We start from the raw sequence: 16,945 nt of genomic DNA on the forward strand, positions 1-16,945 counted from the left end.
GGCAGAGTCTGGCACCTATAACCCAAGCTCTGCATAGCTAGGCACTACGACGCTTTGTGAATTGTACATATAAACATTTTTACAATTAAATTTTTCAAAATAACTAGTTAATAGTAAGTATTATGAAAAAATGTTTTAAATAAAAGTTGTAGAGAATAAAAATCTGCTCAAAACGAGTCCTTTGCATTTTTTCATTATCTGTTGTTTGGCCACAAAACTAATTTTATAACTTTTATTTAAAACGTTTTTCATATTTTTTACCGTTATCGAGTTATTTAAAAAAAAAAACATTTTCAACCATTTTTTTAAATTTTTCGTCCTTTTCCCGTTAACTTAAATCAAAATTTCTTTCTGTATATTATTATTAACGTATTTTCGTACCTATTTTTAAATATTGCGCCAAAACTGGTCACATCACGATTAATTTAAAATTTTACTGGACTAAATATATATACATAGAAAACATACAGGCCGATACAAACATATTCATAATGATCGATGGTATCGAGAACTTCTATATCGATGTTTATTCAATCATCGATGTATTATATAGTCATCCCTACAGTGAAGTCAATGTATCCTGCGCCCGCGCATTGCGGAAATTCTCGTCCATTTAATGCTAATGGACCCAACTGTGCCTTGATTGTAACGAAACAAACTCTGTTAGTGTGCCTTTTAACATAAAGACCTTAATCTTATCAAATTAACACTATATTAGTGTATACTTATAGTGCTTTACAATATTTTAAATAATAAAGTAAACTAGCTTTTATTATTATAGACGACCCCGGTGGTCTAGCGGTCTAGCACGCTTTACGATCGATGGTCGCGGGTTCGATTCCTCGCACGGCACAATTATTTGTATTCATGAGTATGATTGTTTGTATCGGTCTGAGTGTTTCTATGTATAATATGTAGTATTTACAAAAAAATATCTATGTATATGTATCAGCTATCTAGTACCCATAACACAAGCTTTAGCTAGCTTAACTTGGGACTAGATGGCGCTGTGTGAATTGTCCTGATATTATTATTATTATTCACCATCATCTGCTTCTTCCTTATCCCATTTGTTTGTGGTCGGCGTAATATGTTTTTCTCTTCCATTCATCTCTGTTCGCAGTCATCTCGTGATTTACTTCCTTTCTTACCATATCATCTTTCACACAGTCCATCCATCTTTTTTTTATTTGGTCTATTATTTTTTAATGAGGGGTAAAGCCTATTTACTCGGTGTTTTTTTTACTGGATGATAATGGTATGGTGCACCCGCCTGCGCTCATGGTTTACGATGGCATCAGCTTTGAAGTCAGGTCAGTTAGCCCATCGTGAGAAATTCATCAGGACCTTATCACGATGGTTTCCAGGAGGAACCAAGTGGATGTCAACCTGACATGGGACATTTTTTTTATGGATGATAATGGAATGCCCACCCGCCTGCGTTAACGGTTTACGCTGGCGGGGCACCAGTGGAGGATGATAAGATGACCAAGAGGTCAGGTCAGTTAGCACATCGTGACCAATTCACCAAGAATTTATTACGAAAGTTTCCAGGGGGAACTTCGTGGAGGTTAACTTAAGATGGTCCATTGGTAGTAGTTCCACATTACTAATAATCCCCGACATGGGACATTGCTAGGACCTGTAGCACTGCGACCTGTAGCGATCTATTGTGTTTACACTTTTTGTCATAATAATGCGTAATCCCGTCAGGGACAAGAAGGAGAAATTCCTTCTTGAGAGCGATGGTTTTTATCTCCTCAGTATAGAGTATATACTTTGCAATGGAGATATTTCGTTTATGCATGAGTGGATTTATATATTAGTGTTTAGCTGTAGTTGTAGATACAGCAGATACAACAGATTAGTATCAATTCAATAGACAAACGCAAATATTGTGACATGTCCCGACTAGCTGCAATGTTTCCTTTGCTGCATCTGAGTTAGGTTCATTTGCATGTAAACAGTTTGTAAATCTGTGATATTGGCAAATAAAGTTGTCGGCGTCCTATCAGGTCACGACATCATACAAGACTGTGCTTCATTCACCTCATAGAGGTTATCAACAGGGTTGCCAGCTTTAAAACTATTTGCCGCGTTCAAACGACATTAGTTCTTTAATTTATTGAAATAGAAATAGAAATAATCTGTAATAAATTAATTTAGTATAAGCAATATTTACTTATTTTTTTTGTAGAGGTTATCAACAGTGTTGCCAGTTTTAAAACTATTTGCCGCATTGAAAGGACATTAGTTCTTTAATTTATTGAAATAGAAATAATCTTCATTAGAATTAACTTAATATAAGCACTTTTCAGTTATATTTCTATAGAGGTTATCAAATGGGTTGCCAGCTTTAAAACTATTTGCCGCGTTCAAAGGACATTAGTTCTTTAATTTATTAAAATAGAAATAGAAATAATCTGTATTAAATTAATTTAATATAAGCAATTTTCAGTTATATTTTTATATAGAGGTTCACTTAGAAGACATTTGTTCGTTAATTTATTGAAATAAAAATAATCTTTATTCGAATAAACAAACGCAAACTCATTACAAGAAAAATGAGCAAGATCTTACTTGTTGCTATTTTACAAAAATGTTTGTCAGAAATAGCAAAGTTGCCACAAATAAATAAATAATTACATGGGTAACAAAATAAATCAATTATGCAAATCTAGAAATTGTAATTTTTAACCATAAATATTCGTAAGCCAAAATCTGTAAAATGTAAAAAGTGTAAAATTTTTATTCTCTAGCAAACAATCATTACTAAGTAACGACCTCTTTTTTCTTTTTCTGTATATTGACATCATAAATCATTATTTTCTTTCTTCTTTACAAAACTACGAGGTTAATGTCATACCTCGTGCCAAGACCAAAAATCTCGTACACGTCAATCTCTTACGGTTGGCAACCCTGCCTCATGGAGGTTATCAGGTTTGTGACATACAGATATTGTAGCCACGCATGCTCATTGGCATCCAGCCGGCGAATCTGTTGATATGGAAACTCCCAAAATAATTATGTTTATATTATAAAATAGATATATATATGTAGCTATAAATAACGTGTAACACAAAAATAAATGATATTGTATATAAATAGGCTTTTTTAATCTTTACAAAGTATCAGTAACAAACATCCATCTATACTCACAAACTTGCGTGTAATTATTATAATCTTATATATAAAATTCTCGAATCACAGTTTTCGTTCCCATACTCCACCGAAACGGCTTGACCGATTCTCATGAAATTTTGTGAGCGTATTGAGTAGGTCTGAGAATCGGCCAACATCTATTTTTCATCCCCCTAAATGTTAGGGGTAGTCCACCCCTAATTTTTATTTTATTTTAAGGCAAAACAACGTTTGCCGGGACAGCTATACTAGCTGTATATTATAAAATAAGAAGATATGTTATGCACTACGATGTATGTAAAGATGTATCTTTACATATTATTTCTGTTTTTTACATTTGTATATTTACCAGCCCAATATATATACAGGTCTTCGTTCACATATGTCAAGATAAATATTATGCAGCTATCGAGTTTTGATACTATGTAGCACATACCTAGTAATTTAATATATGCAAAGCACCGCCTCATCCCCAGATGGTCGTGAACACATGTCTGTAATGTAAGCAATTATTGCAGCGTCGCGTTTCTCGTGAACGTAGTGAAATACAACTCAGTACTAATTTATTACTCCTCAATGGTCTCAATGGTCTAGTAGTTTAGCACACCGCTTTACTATCCGATGGTCGCGGGTTCGATTCCTCGCACGGTGCAAACATTTGTATTCATGAGTATGATTGTTTGTATCGGTCTAGGTGTTTTCTATGTATAATATGTATGTATTTACAAAAAATATCTAAGTATTATATCAGTTGTCTAGTTCATATAACACAAGCTCTGCTTAGCTTGGTACTAGATGGCGTTACGTGAATTGTCCTGGGTTATTATTATTATTATCTCTTCTCTTTCTTTCTCTTCCCTTACAAATTTAAAAGAAGGTAATATTCACCTACACGTGCTTCAGCCAAGTGTGTGTGATGATATTGTTAGGGAGGTCAAGAATTTTCAAGTTATGCGACAGGTATTTAGATTGTGGCTTTTTGTAGGAGATGTTTTACAAGGGTAAATATACTATTTTCTTTTATTATTATTATTGTTGTGTTTCGTTTTCTCAGCTTTTTTTGCTGGTTTTTTACGTTTTGCTGCGTATACCGTACTTACGATTATTATTACTACTGTTTACTAATGAATATGGAACGAACTATGGAAAGAGATATGCTTGGAGTTTCTTTGAGGGATAAAATCCGAAACGAAGTATTTCGCTAGAGAACTAAAGTCACCGACATAGCTCATATGTGTAAGTTGAATTGGCAGTGGGCTGGTCATATATGTCGCAGAACCGATGCTCGCTGGATTAGGCGTGTTCTAGAGTGGAGACCGCGAATTGGCAAACGTAGTGTAGGACGCCCCGCAGTTCAGTGGAGTGACGACACACGAAGAGAAGGGCTGAAGATCGTGCCCCGTCGTGTGCCTTGGGAGAGGCCTAATGATGATAATGAATGAATATATAGATAGATAAACAATTTATTTACATTTTAGCACATTATTCTTGCCATGAGACAGAGACACACTAACTGAGAATTTCTTTTTTTAATATCGTGTCCTGATACTATATCCCTGACCACGGAAATCGAAATTACGAGAACCGAGGCCTTTCTATCCTTGAGGAGATTGCCCGAGCCGGCGTGTGAACCTCAATATTCTTGTTATGAGACCGACACACAGACAGAAAATTTCCTTTTTTAATACCCTGTATCATCCTAATGAAAATCGAAATTACGAGAACCTATACTCAAAGATACCTCAAGGATAGGCAGGCCCATCCTTGAGGAGATTGCCTGAACAGACGTTGGAGCTCTTGGACTGTGCGCCCAGAGCCCCAGACTGAATTCGTATTTTCATCAGACCTTTAGCAACTCCATAAGTCTTTTCACAGATCAGGAGTACCCTCTCAACCGTGCTCAATAGGGCGAAAGGCGATTATTAGTAATGTAATGGTTTAATGACCCCATTGCAATGTACCGTGTCAGGTTCCCCCTGAAAACCATCGTGATAAATTTCTGGTGAATTTGTCATGATGGGCAAATCAACATTTTATTTTCAACTGCTGCCCCGCCAGCGTAAACCGATATGGTCTCCTGCAGCCCAAACTTAAATTCTAGAATCTAAACTAGGGAAATTGCTGATATATAAAAAAAACTGTCCTCATTTTAGCCCCTAGTTTAAACTATAAAAGCCAACTGCTCTTGTATTGGTATAGTTAAAAAACGCTATTATAATTTCGTCCACCACGTGTGCTTTAGTACTGTACATAAAAAATAAATAAAAACTATAAAAAAGAATCATAAAAATACATACAGATCAAAGCGCAAGTTCAATAGTTGCATATAAATTAATCGTTTATAGTATCGATTGATTTACATCAATGTTTGGACGTGAAAAGAAACAGACCCGCGCACTCGTCTTTAAATAAGACTTCTATTCTTGGAGGTTGCCGGTTCTACTCCCGGCATTCTTGTGCGTTCATCACGTTTTCTGTATGTAGTTGGGATCGGATGTCAGATTGGTTTTCCCGCATATTTGGAAGGATTTTATTGCGATGGTTAAAGATTTGGAAAGAACAAATATTTGTCTTTTCAGTTCAGATGCTTTTATATAAAATGCGGGTCAATATTTATCCTGCACTATAGCTAGACGAACTGGACGGTAGGAAAAAAGATTAAAAAATATGACGTGCACAAGAGGCCGGAAAGTCCAATGTGAATAAATGATTTTAAAATTGTTTTTTAGTTTGTATTATTACTCTTGATTTCCACTAATATAGCTAAGATTATGTAATATTATGTTATCTGTGCTAAGATCTATTAATTACGTCTAAGGTTGTTTATCTATTCTGGACCATATTGATATTACTATATAAATGTATGTAACGAAAGTATTTTGTCTGTAACTGTTTATTACTTTTTCACGACTAAACAATAATTTTAAACAAATATTTTAATCTTTCCAGGAACTCCAAGATCTAGTGGAAGGTGAATACCCAATGGACTGGTACCCTGATGATGAGCAGGACACCATGTCTACCTCCAAACCTATCATTGGCATCACCCCCTCAGCGTTCACCAAACAGGACCCTGAGTACCGGGACGCGGTTATGTCTGTAGTGGACCCTATAGTTGCAACCAATGAGAGGCCACGAATTCTTGATGATTGTAAGTCGTTAATTTTTTTTAAATATCTTTTAAACAATAATTATATCTCAGGACACAGGGCCATCTAGTCTCAAGTTAAGCAAAGTTAGTGTTATGGGTATTAAACAAGTGATAAATAAATAAAACTCAGGGTATGTTAAGTTTTCCATTAAATAAAGTTATTATTAATCTTCTAATTTGTCTAGTATTATAAACGTAAATTAATTGGATAATTAATAAATAATTGATTATTTTATCAATAAATAATCGATTGATAATTAATAAATAATTGATTAATTAAGAAATATTTGATAAATAATTTTATGTATTAAAGAAATATATATCAAAGATGTAATTTTTTTTGAGTAGTGGTTCCACTGAAAATCAGCGCTACAGTAACGCGCTGCGTGGAGACTTTCAGCTCATAGCGAAATATTCGCTTTTCTTCTATATTTTTCAATCTTTATGATACTGTTGTGAAGGATGGAGATCAAGATGACGAGCAAAAAGTAAAACGGCACCGTTGTAGTTGTAGAATATTTTTTGTATTAAATTGACTTATGTCATATAAAATTATAAAAAAACATAGATAATAAAAAAGGTATAAAATAGTTTTCAACAACTGTGCTGAATAAATTAATATTATTACAAAACTTTGGTCACTCAATTCTCCCAAATTTAAATTTAACAATGAATCTGTATTATTGTAAACATGTACAGCATTCATTTGAAAATAATATTAGCTGAATTTCTTGTCAGTTTTTCTCATCTCCCGATCATTCCGAAATGACGGTAGATTTTATATATCATAAGAGACTGAACAATATGAATCAAAAGATATTTTAAATTTGAATTTTGAATTATTATTTAATTTAACCGTAACTGTTACAGCGTCGCTGACAGTGCCCGAACGGACTGCACTTCGGCGAGCGGCGTTTGCAAATATAGCCTCCGTAGTACGCAAGGCCAAGTGCAGGGACCCGCAACCGAGGTGGCTCAACGTGCGCCAACTGGCCCCCGCGGCTAACATTGTGTGAGTAACTTCATTTACTTCGGATAGAATAGAATAGAAAATCATAATCTATACAAATAAATAACATTGGAGTGTCTGTTTGCAATTTTGAAAGAACCGTTTTTTACCACATGCATATGAAATACGGTACGTACACAAAAATAACATTTTTTACAATTTTTGCCTGTCTGTCTGTCTGTCTCTTTGTTCCGGCTAATATCTGAATTGGCTGGACCGATTTTGACGGGACTTTTTTTGGGCTGATGTAATAAGGAGTAACTTAGGCTACTTTTATTTTAGAAAAATAAAGTCAAATTCCACGCGGACGAAGTCGCGGGAATAGCTAGTAGAAAATAAACTCGCGTTTTTTTATCCCCTAAAGGATCTCCCCTATGGGAGGAATTTATCAAAATCTTTTTTTAGAGGATGCCTACGCCATAGTAGCTTTATGTATGCAAAGTCTCAGCCCGATCGTTTTAAAATTGACGTTTCATACAAACTATCATCCCCTATTTTATCCCTTTGGGGGCAGATTTAATCAAAATCCTTCTTAGCGGATGTCTACGTCATAACATCTACCTGCATGCCAAATTTCAGCACGATCCGTCCAGTGGTTTGGGATGTGCGTTGATAGATCACTATGTCAGTCACCTCTCAGTCAACAGTCTGTTAAAGTTATTTCTATATATTTAGTTAGAAGATTGACACACTAATTGTTATATTTAAAAGAAGTCTTCAACAACTGTATAGGATGTAGTAAAAATTGTGTTCCCTAAATAAAGAATTTTGAATTTTAAATTATATTTTTTATAAACATTTCTATATATTTTGCTTTATATATTTTATTCACATGTCATTTATATTAGTGCACCGCCAACAATCTGTCTCTGCACCACTCATGTTCTCCTGGTACATAACGCCGCTAGGTGTTTTTTTTAATGTATGATAATGGAATGGTGCATTCTCCTGCGCTAACGGTTTACCCTGGCGGGGCACCAGTGGAGGATGATAAGATGAACATGAGATCAGATCAGTTAGCCCATCGTGACCAATTCACCAAGAATTTATTACGATGGTTTCCAGGGGGAATCGATTGGATTGGAGGTCAATCTGACATGGTATATTTTCAGTAATGGGGTCATTACTAATGTTCACCGCACCCTTTCGCTGCCAAAAAAAGGGTTGATGTTGTATGTTGGAGTACGTCGATAGTCGGACATTAGAAAAACTTATAGTTGTGTCTAATCATTGTATAACCACAAACATTATAATTTTTATACTGTTTGTGGTTAACACATAGTTTGTAGATATGCACCCATAGATTACATAGATTTATATATTTATTGATATATAGTATTTATCTGTATATTTATATATGTATATACATATTTTTATTACATGTCTCATTTATATTAGAGCACCGCCCACAATCTTTCTCTGCACTACTCATGTTCTCCTGGTACATAACATCGCAAGGTGTTAAGTCCGCGATAATTATGTTTGTTTTTAATTTTTATTTTTAACACTTTATTTTTGGGCATTGAAGTTAAATAAATAATAATTTCCTCATTTGTTAACCATATATAATCGTTATCTAGATACATGCCGCCGTGCGTGCAACTGCACAGATGCGCGCCAGACTCGGGATGTTGCTACGACGAGGCGGAGGTCTGCGCGCCTGTCGCCGGGAAATATGTCATCATACCCTTATACGTAAGTGATCTCACACTCTACTGGGCATAAGAGACCACTGAAGATTCCAGATTATTTTTTTAAAACATGCGTGTTTACAGAGAGAAATGTTATTGTCTGCTCTATCTATGGTTTACTGATAGAGAATGCCGCATGTTAAGTCCATCAAATATACTACTTTTCGTATTGTGTGCAATCATAAATAGGCATTAGCCATTTTTTTAAAATAACATAAAATTTTTAAAACTGATCGTCGAGCGTAATAATGCGTATTGTTTTTTTTCTTTTTTAAGTTTAGATACACATTGACGGAACAAGACTAAAAAAACAATAATATACCAATTGAATTTCATGTCAGTTCTTCTTGACTGAAGTAGCTAGCCGAACTGGAGGGTAGGAAAATAATATTTAAAAAAATATGACGTGAAGTAGATTATGACACCTGAAATCCTGTAAAAGGTGAAACTGAGGTACCACCAGACGACGTGTTCCTAACTTCTAGTAAATATTGTGATATGTAGCGTAGTGGGTACATTTGAGAAATCTAATTGTATATCAATAATAATAATTTATTCAGCATAGTATAGTACAGTGTGGAAAACATAAAAGAACTTAAAAACTAAAATTACACTATAAACTAAAACGGCCTCTACTCAGCTGCTGCAGCGAGTCACTGCAGCGCTGATTTTCAATGGAGCCACCACTCGAAAATAATAAATAGTTGTGGCTTATGTGCAAATGTCTATTACAGCTAAATACAGTCAAAGGCAACATGACCATGGCACGGATGCTGTTTTTCAATCACACGCAATGTGACTGCATACCTCGCGAGACAATGCAGAGCACCATACGTTCAAGAGTGGAACACCAGAAGAGAGAGAGCTACAAGCAGAGGAAGACGACTACAGACAACCAGAGACATGAACGGCAGCCTACTGAGGAGCCAGCTTTGGAGAAGGACGAGCCGACCGCACCACCTCAATTGAAAAGGTCAGGCAAGATTCTTTCACAGAAACAATTATCTTACTTCATTAAATAGTATAAAATAAAGTTACTGTCTTTCCGTCCATATGTATGCTTAAATCTTTAAAACTACGCAACGGATTTTGAAGCGGTTTTTTTAATAGATAGAGTGATTTTAGAGGAAGGTTTGTATATATAATACACGTACACCCGTGCGAAGCCGGGGTGCGAGTAGCTAGTATATTATAAATGAGAAAGTTTGTGAGTATGGATGGGTATTTGTTACTCTTTCACGTAATAACTACTGATCGGAATTTGACGAAACTTTACAATAACATAGCTTATACATCAGAATAACACATAGGCTGTAATTTAAAAATATATTCTGTAAATTGGTCGATACATTATATATTTAATGATAAGTGTGATGCAGACAAAATCGCTCGGGTCAGCTAATAGTGAAATATATGAAAATAGCTAGTTTTCTTGTAATTCCATTAGACATCTCACTCACAAAGAGAAGCTACTTTTACACGGAAGTTCCTTCATGCGCGAACATGCGCTCACGCAGGAAAGATATGCATGTAAATGTAGACAAAGAGAACGAGACAGACCGCACGCCTACTTGCAGATTCCCGCGTCCTATAATTGTGCATGCTTTAACGCCATTTTTAATAATTAATTGTCATTCCAAAATGGCGGACATCTGACTCTGGAGTAAAGATATAATTATAGAGTTATTTATAATTGATAAATCTTAAACGTGTTTTTGGAAAATATAAATGTGTGGAATAAAAAATAATATTTGGATAATATGGTGAGGTCGTCGTCTTTGCCGGCTAGGACGGTGTCCTGTGCTCGTTGATAGCGTGGTAGGGGCGGAACGGAGGGAAGTAGGTGGTGATTAAATGACGATATGGGGTCATCTGGATTAATAAGAGCATGCCTAGGGTGCCGATGTATAGATATGGTTAGAAGTGGAAAAAGCGATCAATTCCTCATACGGCGTAAATATTTGTATTCATGAGTATAATTGTTTCTATCGGTCTGTGTATTTTCTATGTCAATTATGTATATGTTTACAAAAAAAACTATATAGGTATGTCATATGTATATCAGTCATCTAGTACCCATAACGTAGGCTCTGCTTGTCTTGGAACTAGATAGCGCTGCGTAAAATTGACCTGACATAATATAAATTACCTATTCTAGATGCACCTGTCCAACGCTGTTCCTAGCAAGAATAACTGAAAATGGCTATTGCACGTGCGTTTGTGACTGGTTGGAGACAAGCCGTCGCCGCGACTGTCTCTCTCTAGCAAAGGGGAAGGAGCACTTCGGACTGAGGGACAGAGTGTGTATCGCAAATGGAGATTGTACGACACCGAAGTGCGATTACGGAGCTTACGACAGGAGTACTGGAATCTGCCCAATAAAAAGGTTTAGGAGAATCAAGTACCATCACAGAGGGAGGCTTCCTGTTGAGAAGCCGGTAGAGGTATAGACTGTTACTGGAATAAGATATGTGTATTAATGTACTGTGCCTACTTGTAATATTTCAACACTCGGCACCCTTCCATTAGTTTATATCTCCACATAGATTAAGTTCTGTGTAGTCAGTCCACGATACGACTCTGCGTTGAGTGTGCGCGTTACGAAGCCATGTAGCACACTATCGAATAAACTTACTAATGTAGCTCAATTACTACACTTAGATACTACAGGAAAAACAGTAGCGACATCTCATCACATCATATATAACGCTACAGTGATGAAGTGATAACCATCACGCTACATTATCTTTGTTAAACAACTTCCATTAAGCTTGCTTTAGCTGAGTTTCGGCTGTACGGTGCAGATTAATGAAATTATAGGATAAGATGCATGACATCTTGCTCCTCTAGAATGGCTATATAATTTTTTCGGACTACTCTAATGCTGTTAGCCGCAGCTGGCCTTTACAGCTTCGCCGGATGATAGGGGATAAGTGCAGATGGCACTTCAAACCCGCGGAAGTACTTATGGAGCGGCTGAAGGTCAACTCCCGCTTGACGGATACGACTTTATTCTGAGGGCATTGCTGGGGGTTCGAACCGGGTCAGGTCATAATTTCGATCGTTGGACGGTTGAATTCAACAGGGAATCGATCGGAGTGGATAATAACGTGTTATCCGTAGTGCTTTTAGAGTGTATAGGCAACGGTTACTATCAGGCGGGCCGTCAGCTTGTTTACCATTTAATATATTAAAAAAACACGTTATTTTCAAAATAATACAATTGAGTAAGACGTATAAAAGACCTAAAGAAATACATATTTATTTATATTACAGCAGTTTATAAGTCAACTATAGTTGCAGACTTGGAAATAACATTTTTCAACAATATTAATTTTCCTTAATAAATTAATCAATTAGCTCTCAATTGTGTACTTATTTCTATGTAGTAATTATAAGTTATAATATATATAGAATAACTTGTATAAATATTAATAAAATCGGAAAACAGGAGCGTATATATATACCTTATTTCCTATATCACGGTTTCCTTGTTTATAACACATATATTATTAATTTATAAGTACATACACATTTCAATTTTAAGTAGGAAAATATTGTAGAAATTGTAACAAATATAATTGCATGCCTTGCTTTGCTTTTAGCAATAAGGCGGCCTTATTGTAGTTATACAAATGTATTTATGAACTCTACATGTCATGGTGTGTGGGTCCCTTAGGGTCTTTGAGTTGAGGTCCAAGTCACTACTCGTGTCTGATGGTTTTTTTATTGAGATGTATTTAAGAATGTTTCAATGCGATTTTCTTCTTTATATAATGCAAATAAAGGTATATTCTATTTAGCTATTGGCCGGCCTCTTGGTCTAGCGGTTTAGCATACTGCTTCACTTCATATGGTCGCGGGTTCGATTCCTCGCACGGTACAAACATTTGTATTCATGAGTATGATTGTTTGTATCGGTCTAGGTGTTTTCTATGTATATTATGTATGTATTTACAAAAAAAACTTTGTATTTATATCAGTTGGTTAGTACCCATGACACAAGCTCTGCTTACCGTGGGCCTAGATGGCGCTGTGTTAATTGTCTGGAGATATTTATTATTATTTGTCTAACATAAATAAAATTTATTATTTAATGCGTTTGAAATGAGAATAATTGTTAATTATTATAGATAATTAAAGCTCTAGTAAGATTCTTCTTATAACACATGCCAGATTACATAAAGAAATGTTATATATATACATATTCAGAATGAATTTGTCCAACATGTTCAGCCTAGATGACATTCAAAGTACTTAAAAACATAGAATTGAAATGTTAAATATAAATGTCGAAAAATAATAAAAAAAAGAACGATGTCGTCTTATGTTATCAAGACAATGAGACCCAAAAAAAAAAAACACACACACACACACTGGATAAATTGTATAAAATATTAATTAGGCTTGTCTGAATGGAAATTAATTAAAACTGTTATCCTTGTTTTGGGAAGGAACTGACTCCTGATATACAGGTCACGCTAGTTTGTGAGTCTGGACTGCATCAAACTGTACACTGATGAAGTATTTAAATAAATAAATAAATAAAATAAAAATAGGCCCCATCCGGGCCAAGACACAATGGCATTTTATCTGCCACTACCATAGTATGGTACGGTTACGCCATCGCCTTCTAACTACACTATAAGGTTTAATATTATTAATTTAAACCATATTTCTAAAGTTAAGTTAGTGCCATATAAGAAAAGTCATTTAGTAAATTCGTATTAAATAAGTATTTGTATTAAGTATGTAAGCTAAATATAATATAGGAAGTGTACGAAGACGAGGCGTTGTTAAAGTAAATTATATGAAGCACGTGATATTCTGGGAGGTAAGGAAGCGTTCACACCAAACGCAGTCAGTCAACTTTATCATTATTATTATTACATAGTATAAAATAAAGTCGCTGTCGCAGCCTGTCCCTATGTATGCTTAAATCTTTAAAACTACACTATGAATTTTGCAGTGTTTTTTTTTTTAAATAGATAGAGTGAAAGCGGAAAGAGGAAACAATGTTTATACATATAAACCTTCCTCTAGAAAGAGGAAGGTTTATATGTATAATACATGTACACCCGTGCGTAGCCAGGGCGTGTAGTTAAATATATGTGATTGTAAAATATAGTACAGTTTTATTACTTGTAAAAATCTAAATATCTTTATTCATGTAGGACCGACTGTTTGGACGTGTCAAAGCTACCGTCAGTTGGGAGTGCTTTCGAGCTTCGACGAACTGACATAAAACTCTATTCTTATTCGTTTCAAATAAGCTTGTACATGATTATTTAATGAATATAATCCCTCTTGCATTCGGAGCATTCAATCACTTGCCAGCTTTAAAACCTCTGTCAAATCCCATTTTCTTTCCCTTTGATTCATTTCTTATTATTCTCTTAACTAATCTTCCTTCATTCTTTCCAAATGTATGTGTACTATTAAGTGTATGTATGTGTATGTAGGTATGTATTAATATGTATATATATTTGAGTCATATATGTTTATTTTTATTTATTACGTGCAGCACCTACCCTGTTCGTATTATTATTTCTCTATTCACCTAAAGGTAGTCTGGAAGAGATTGCTTAGCGATAAGACCGCCTTTTGTAGCAATGTATACTTTTTAATTTTAATTGTTTTTTTTGTTCTGTAATTGGTGCAATAAAGAGTATAAATAAAAAAAAAGAGACGCTCCATCGAATGCACTGTCCTCAAGCTGAAGAAGAGTGCCGGATGAAATAGAAATAATTTATTCATATGAACTCAATAGAAGCACTTTTGAATAGTCTTATTTTATTATGCCCAGTCGGAATGTAGACTCATCGCAATAAGAATAAGCAAGAACCTTGCGTTGAACACGACTGTATAAATTGCAATTAGTTACACTAAGTCGACTGATATGCGTTTGGTGTGAACGGGACCTAAATCATATGTATATAGCTTATATGTATTGAGCTTAAATGAAATCATTTCCCCATTGTGTGGCGACAGCGGGATGTAATTACTTTTATATTTAACCGACTTCAAATAAGAGAGGTACTGTGTTCGACAATTTTCTGGTGAACCCATTTTGGCTATTATTTATGAATTTTAACATACGAATTATTGTGCCATCTAAGAGCCTGAATATTATAGAATCCTGTACTTGATTCATGCATAATACTTTATAATTTATTATAGTAAATTGTCGTACAAAAAAATATTTTGTATCAATAATTTGTAAATAAATTTATGATGATAAGATAATGTCGTTATTTTTAATGTTAATTTATTGTTTTAACCCTTCCTTCTTATTCTGGGTAGTCGCTAGATGGGTATAGATAGGTAACTCACTCTCATCGCCTATCAACACTGGAAGAAACGTATAAAAGAGGTGTGTTAACACTACCGCCTAGTAATTATTTTTGTTGCAAATATTGTCTGAAGCAAACATTAATTTACTATGAAGAAATGAATTGTCTCTAACTTTTTAAGAATAGCTTTCCGTAACATTACGAAGAAAAGAGAAGGATGATACTCACTCACTCTTAAAAGTACTACTAATATTTACTCTATATATGAAGATACATTCAACAAACCAATAAAAATATAAAAAATCTTTGTTGTACTATTTTGTTTGCGTTGTTTGCGATTCAATACATACATATATAAAAAAACATACCATTAGCACAACAGAATAATTCACTTTAATCTTTATGATCCTTCGAGCCGGATACAATGTGATTTCAAGAACAATAAAATTGACATAGTGCTATAAATTTTATTGTTGACAACCAAATTTAACCAATAGGAAGAGCTGTTTTATTTGATGCTATTTTTATTCATTTTCCATTCAACTGCAAACAATCCGATATTCGTTGCACGTAACCTAATTGTTAGAAAAATCTCCGTTTACACAAGTGGCTACTCGTTTATTCACATTGTTATTAACCTGAATTGTTATTACCATTTTCAATTTTACGAAAATGATAACAACTAAACATTCAACAGTGTCCATTTTGTTAAGGGGTAAACATCCAATTTTTATAACCATAGTTAATTTTAAATAGAATATATTCTTTTTTTTCGAACTACTCTAATGCTGTTGGCCGCAGCTGGCCTTTACAGCTTCACCGGACGTTAGGGGGCGAGTGCAGATGGCACTCCAAACCCGCGGAAGGACTTATGGAGCAGCTGAAGGCCAACTCCTGCCTGACGGATACGACTTAGTCTGAGGGCACCACTAGGGGTTCGAACCTCGGCTCAGGCCGTCGTAATTTCGATCCCCGTTTGAATTGGACGGGTGATCGATCGGAGGGGTGAATATATTCTGCAGATTTTTATAGATGATAATGTAATGGTGCACCCACATAAGCTAACGGTTCACACTAGCGTGTCATCAGTGGAGGATGGTAAGATGAGTATGGGGCTAGATCAATAAGCACATCGTGGCCAATTCTAAGAATTTATAACTATGGTTTCCAAGGGGCAACCGCGTGAAGATCTAGCAGAAAAGGGGTATTTTTCGTCCACAGTACTAACAATTATCTTATATAATATACTAGAGTTCAGTACTATAACACTGTATTACCCTAACTATGTATATTTCATCCCATCAGTAATTACACGGACCGCTGTACTTCGATTAAGTTGGTTTGTTATATATATTATTCATAACATAAGTTTGACAGACATGAACTGATAATATCAGTTTTTGAGTCTAAGTAATAAAGGCTACGATATCAAGGAAAGTCTAGTTAATAAAGCGATTTTAGACTCTGTTACGATAAAGTAGTTGCGTGGAACTGATGCACCCACGCAGAAAACTTTTTACAAAGACTACTACGTGTAAAGTGTAAATCTCTGAATATTTGCCGTCACTGGCAGAGAGCAAAACCGTGTGCTAAACCACTGCTCCTCCAAGACAGTATTTGATAATTTACAAATCAGCCCCTTAACGTAATTTATTCAAAC

The 16,945-nt window shown here is 35.0% G+C and overlaps 1 protein-coding gene across 1 annotated transcript in view; it reads left to right on the forward strand.

Annotated features, from left to right (window-relative positions):
- LOC131849436 (uncharacterized) overlaps positions 1 to 11,764 on the forward strand; it is a 28,323-nt gene extending 16,559 nt beyond the window's left edge. Inside the window, exons 2-6 of the mRNA XM_059199514.1 lie at positions 6,091 to 6,292; positions 7,163 to 7,304; positions 8,882 to 8,996; positions 9,727 to 9,965; positions 11,151 to 11,764. Of these exons, the coding sequence (XP_059055497.1) occupies positions 6,091 to 6,292; positions 7,163 to 7,304; positions 8,882 to 8,996; positions 9,727 to 9,965; positions 11,151 to 11,442 (990 nt within the window). The 3' untranslated portion in view covers positions 11,443 to 11,764. The remainder of the gene's footprint in view (positions 1 to 6,090; positions 6,293 to 7,162; positions 7,305 to 8,881; positions 8,997 to 9,726; positions 9,966 to 11,150) is intronic.
- Positions 11,765 to 16,945: the final 5,181 nt, after the last annotated feature.

Source organism: Achroia grisella, unplaced genomic scaffold, assembly GCF_030625045.1.
Source record: "Achroia grisella isolate CSIRO2021 unplaced genomic scaffold, CSIRO_AGI_Agris_v1 utg642, whole genome shotgun sequence".
Classification (NCBI taxonomy): domain Eukaryota; kingdom Metazoa; phylum Arthropoda; class Insecta; order Lepidoptera; family Pyralidae; genus Achroia; species Achroia grisella.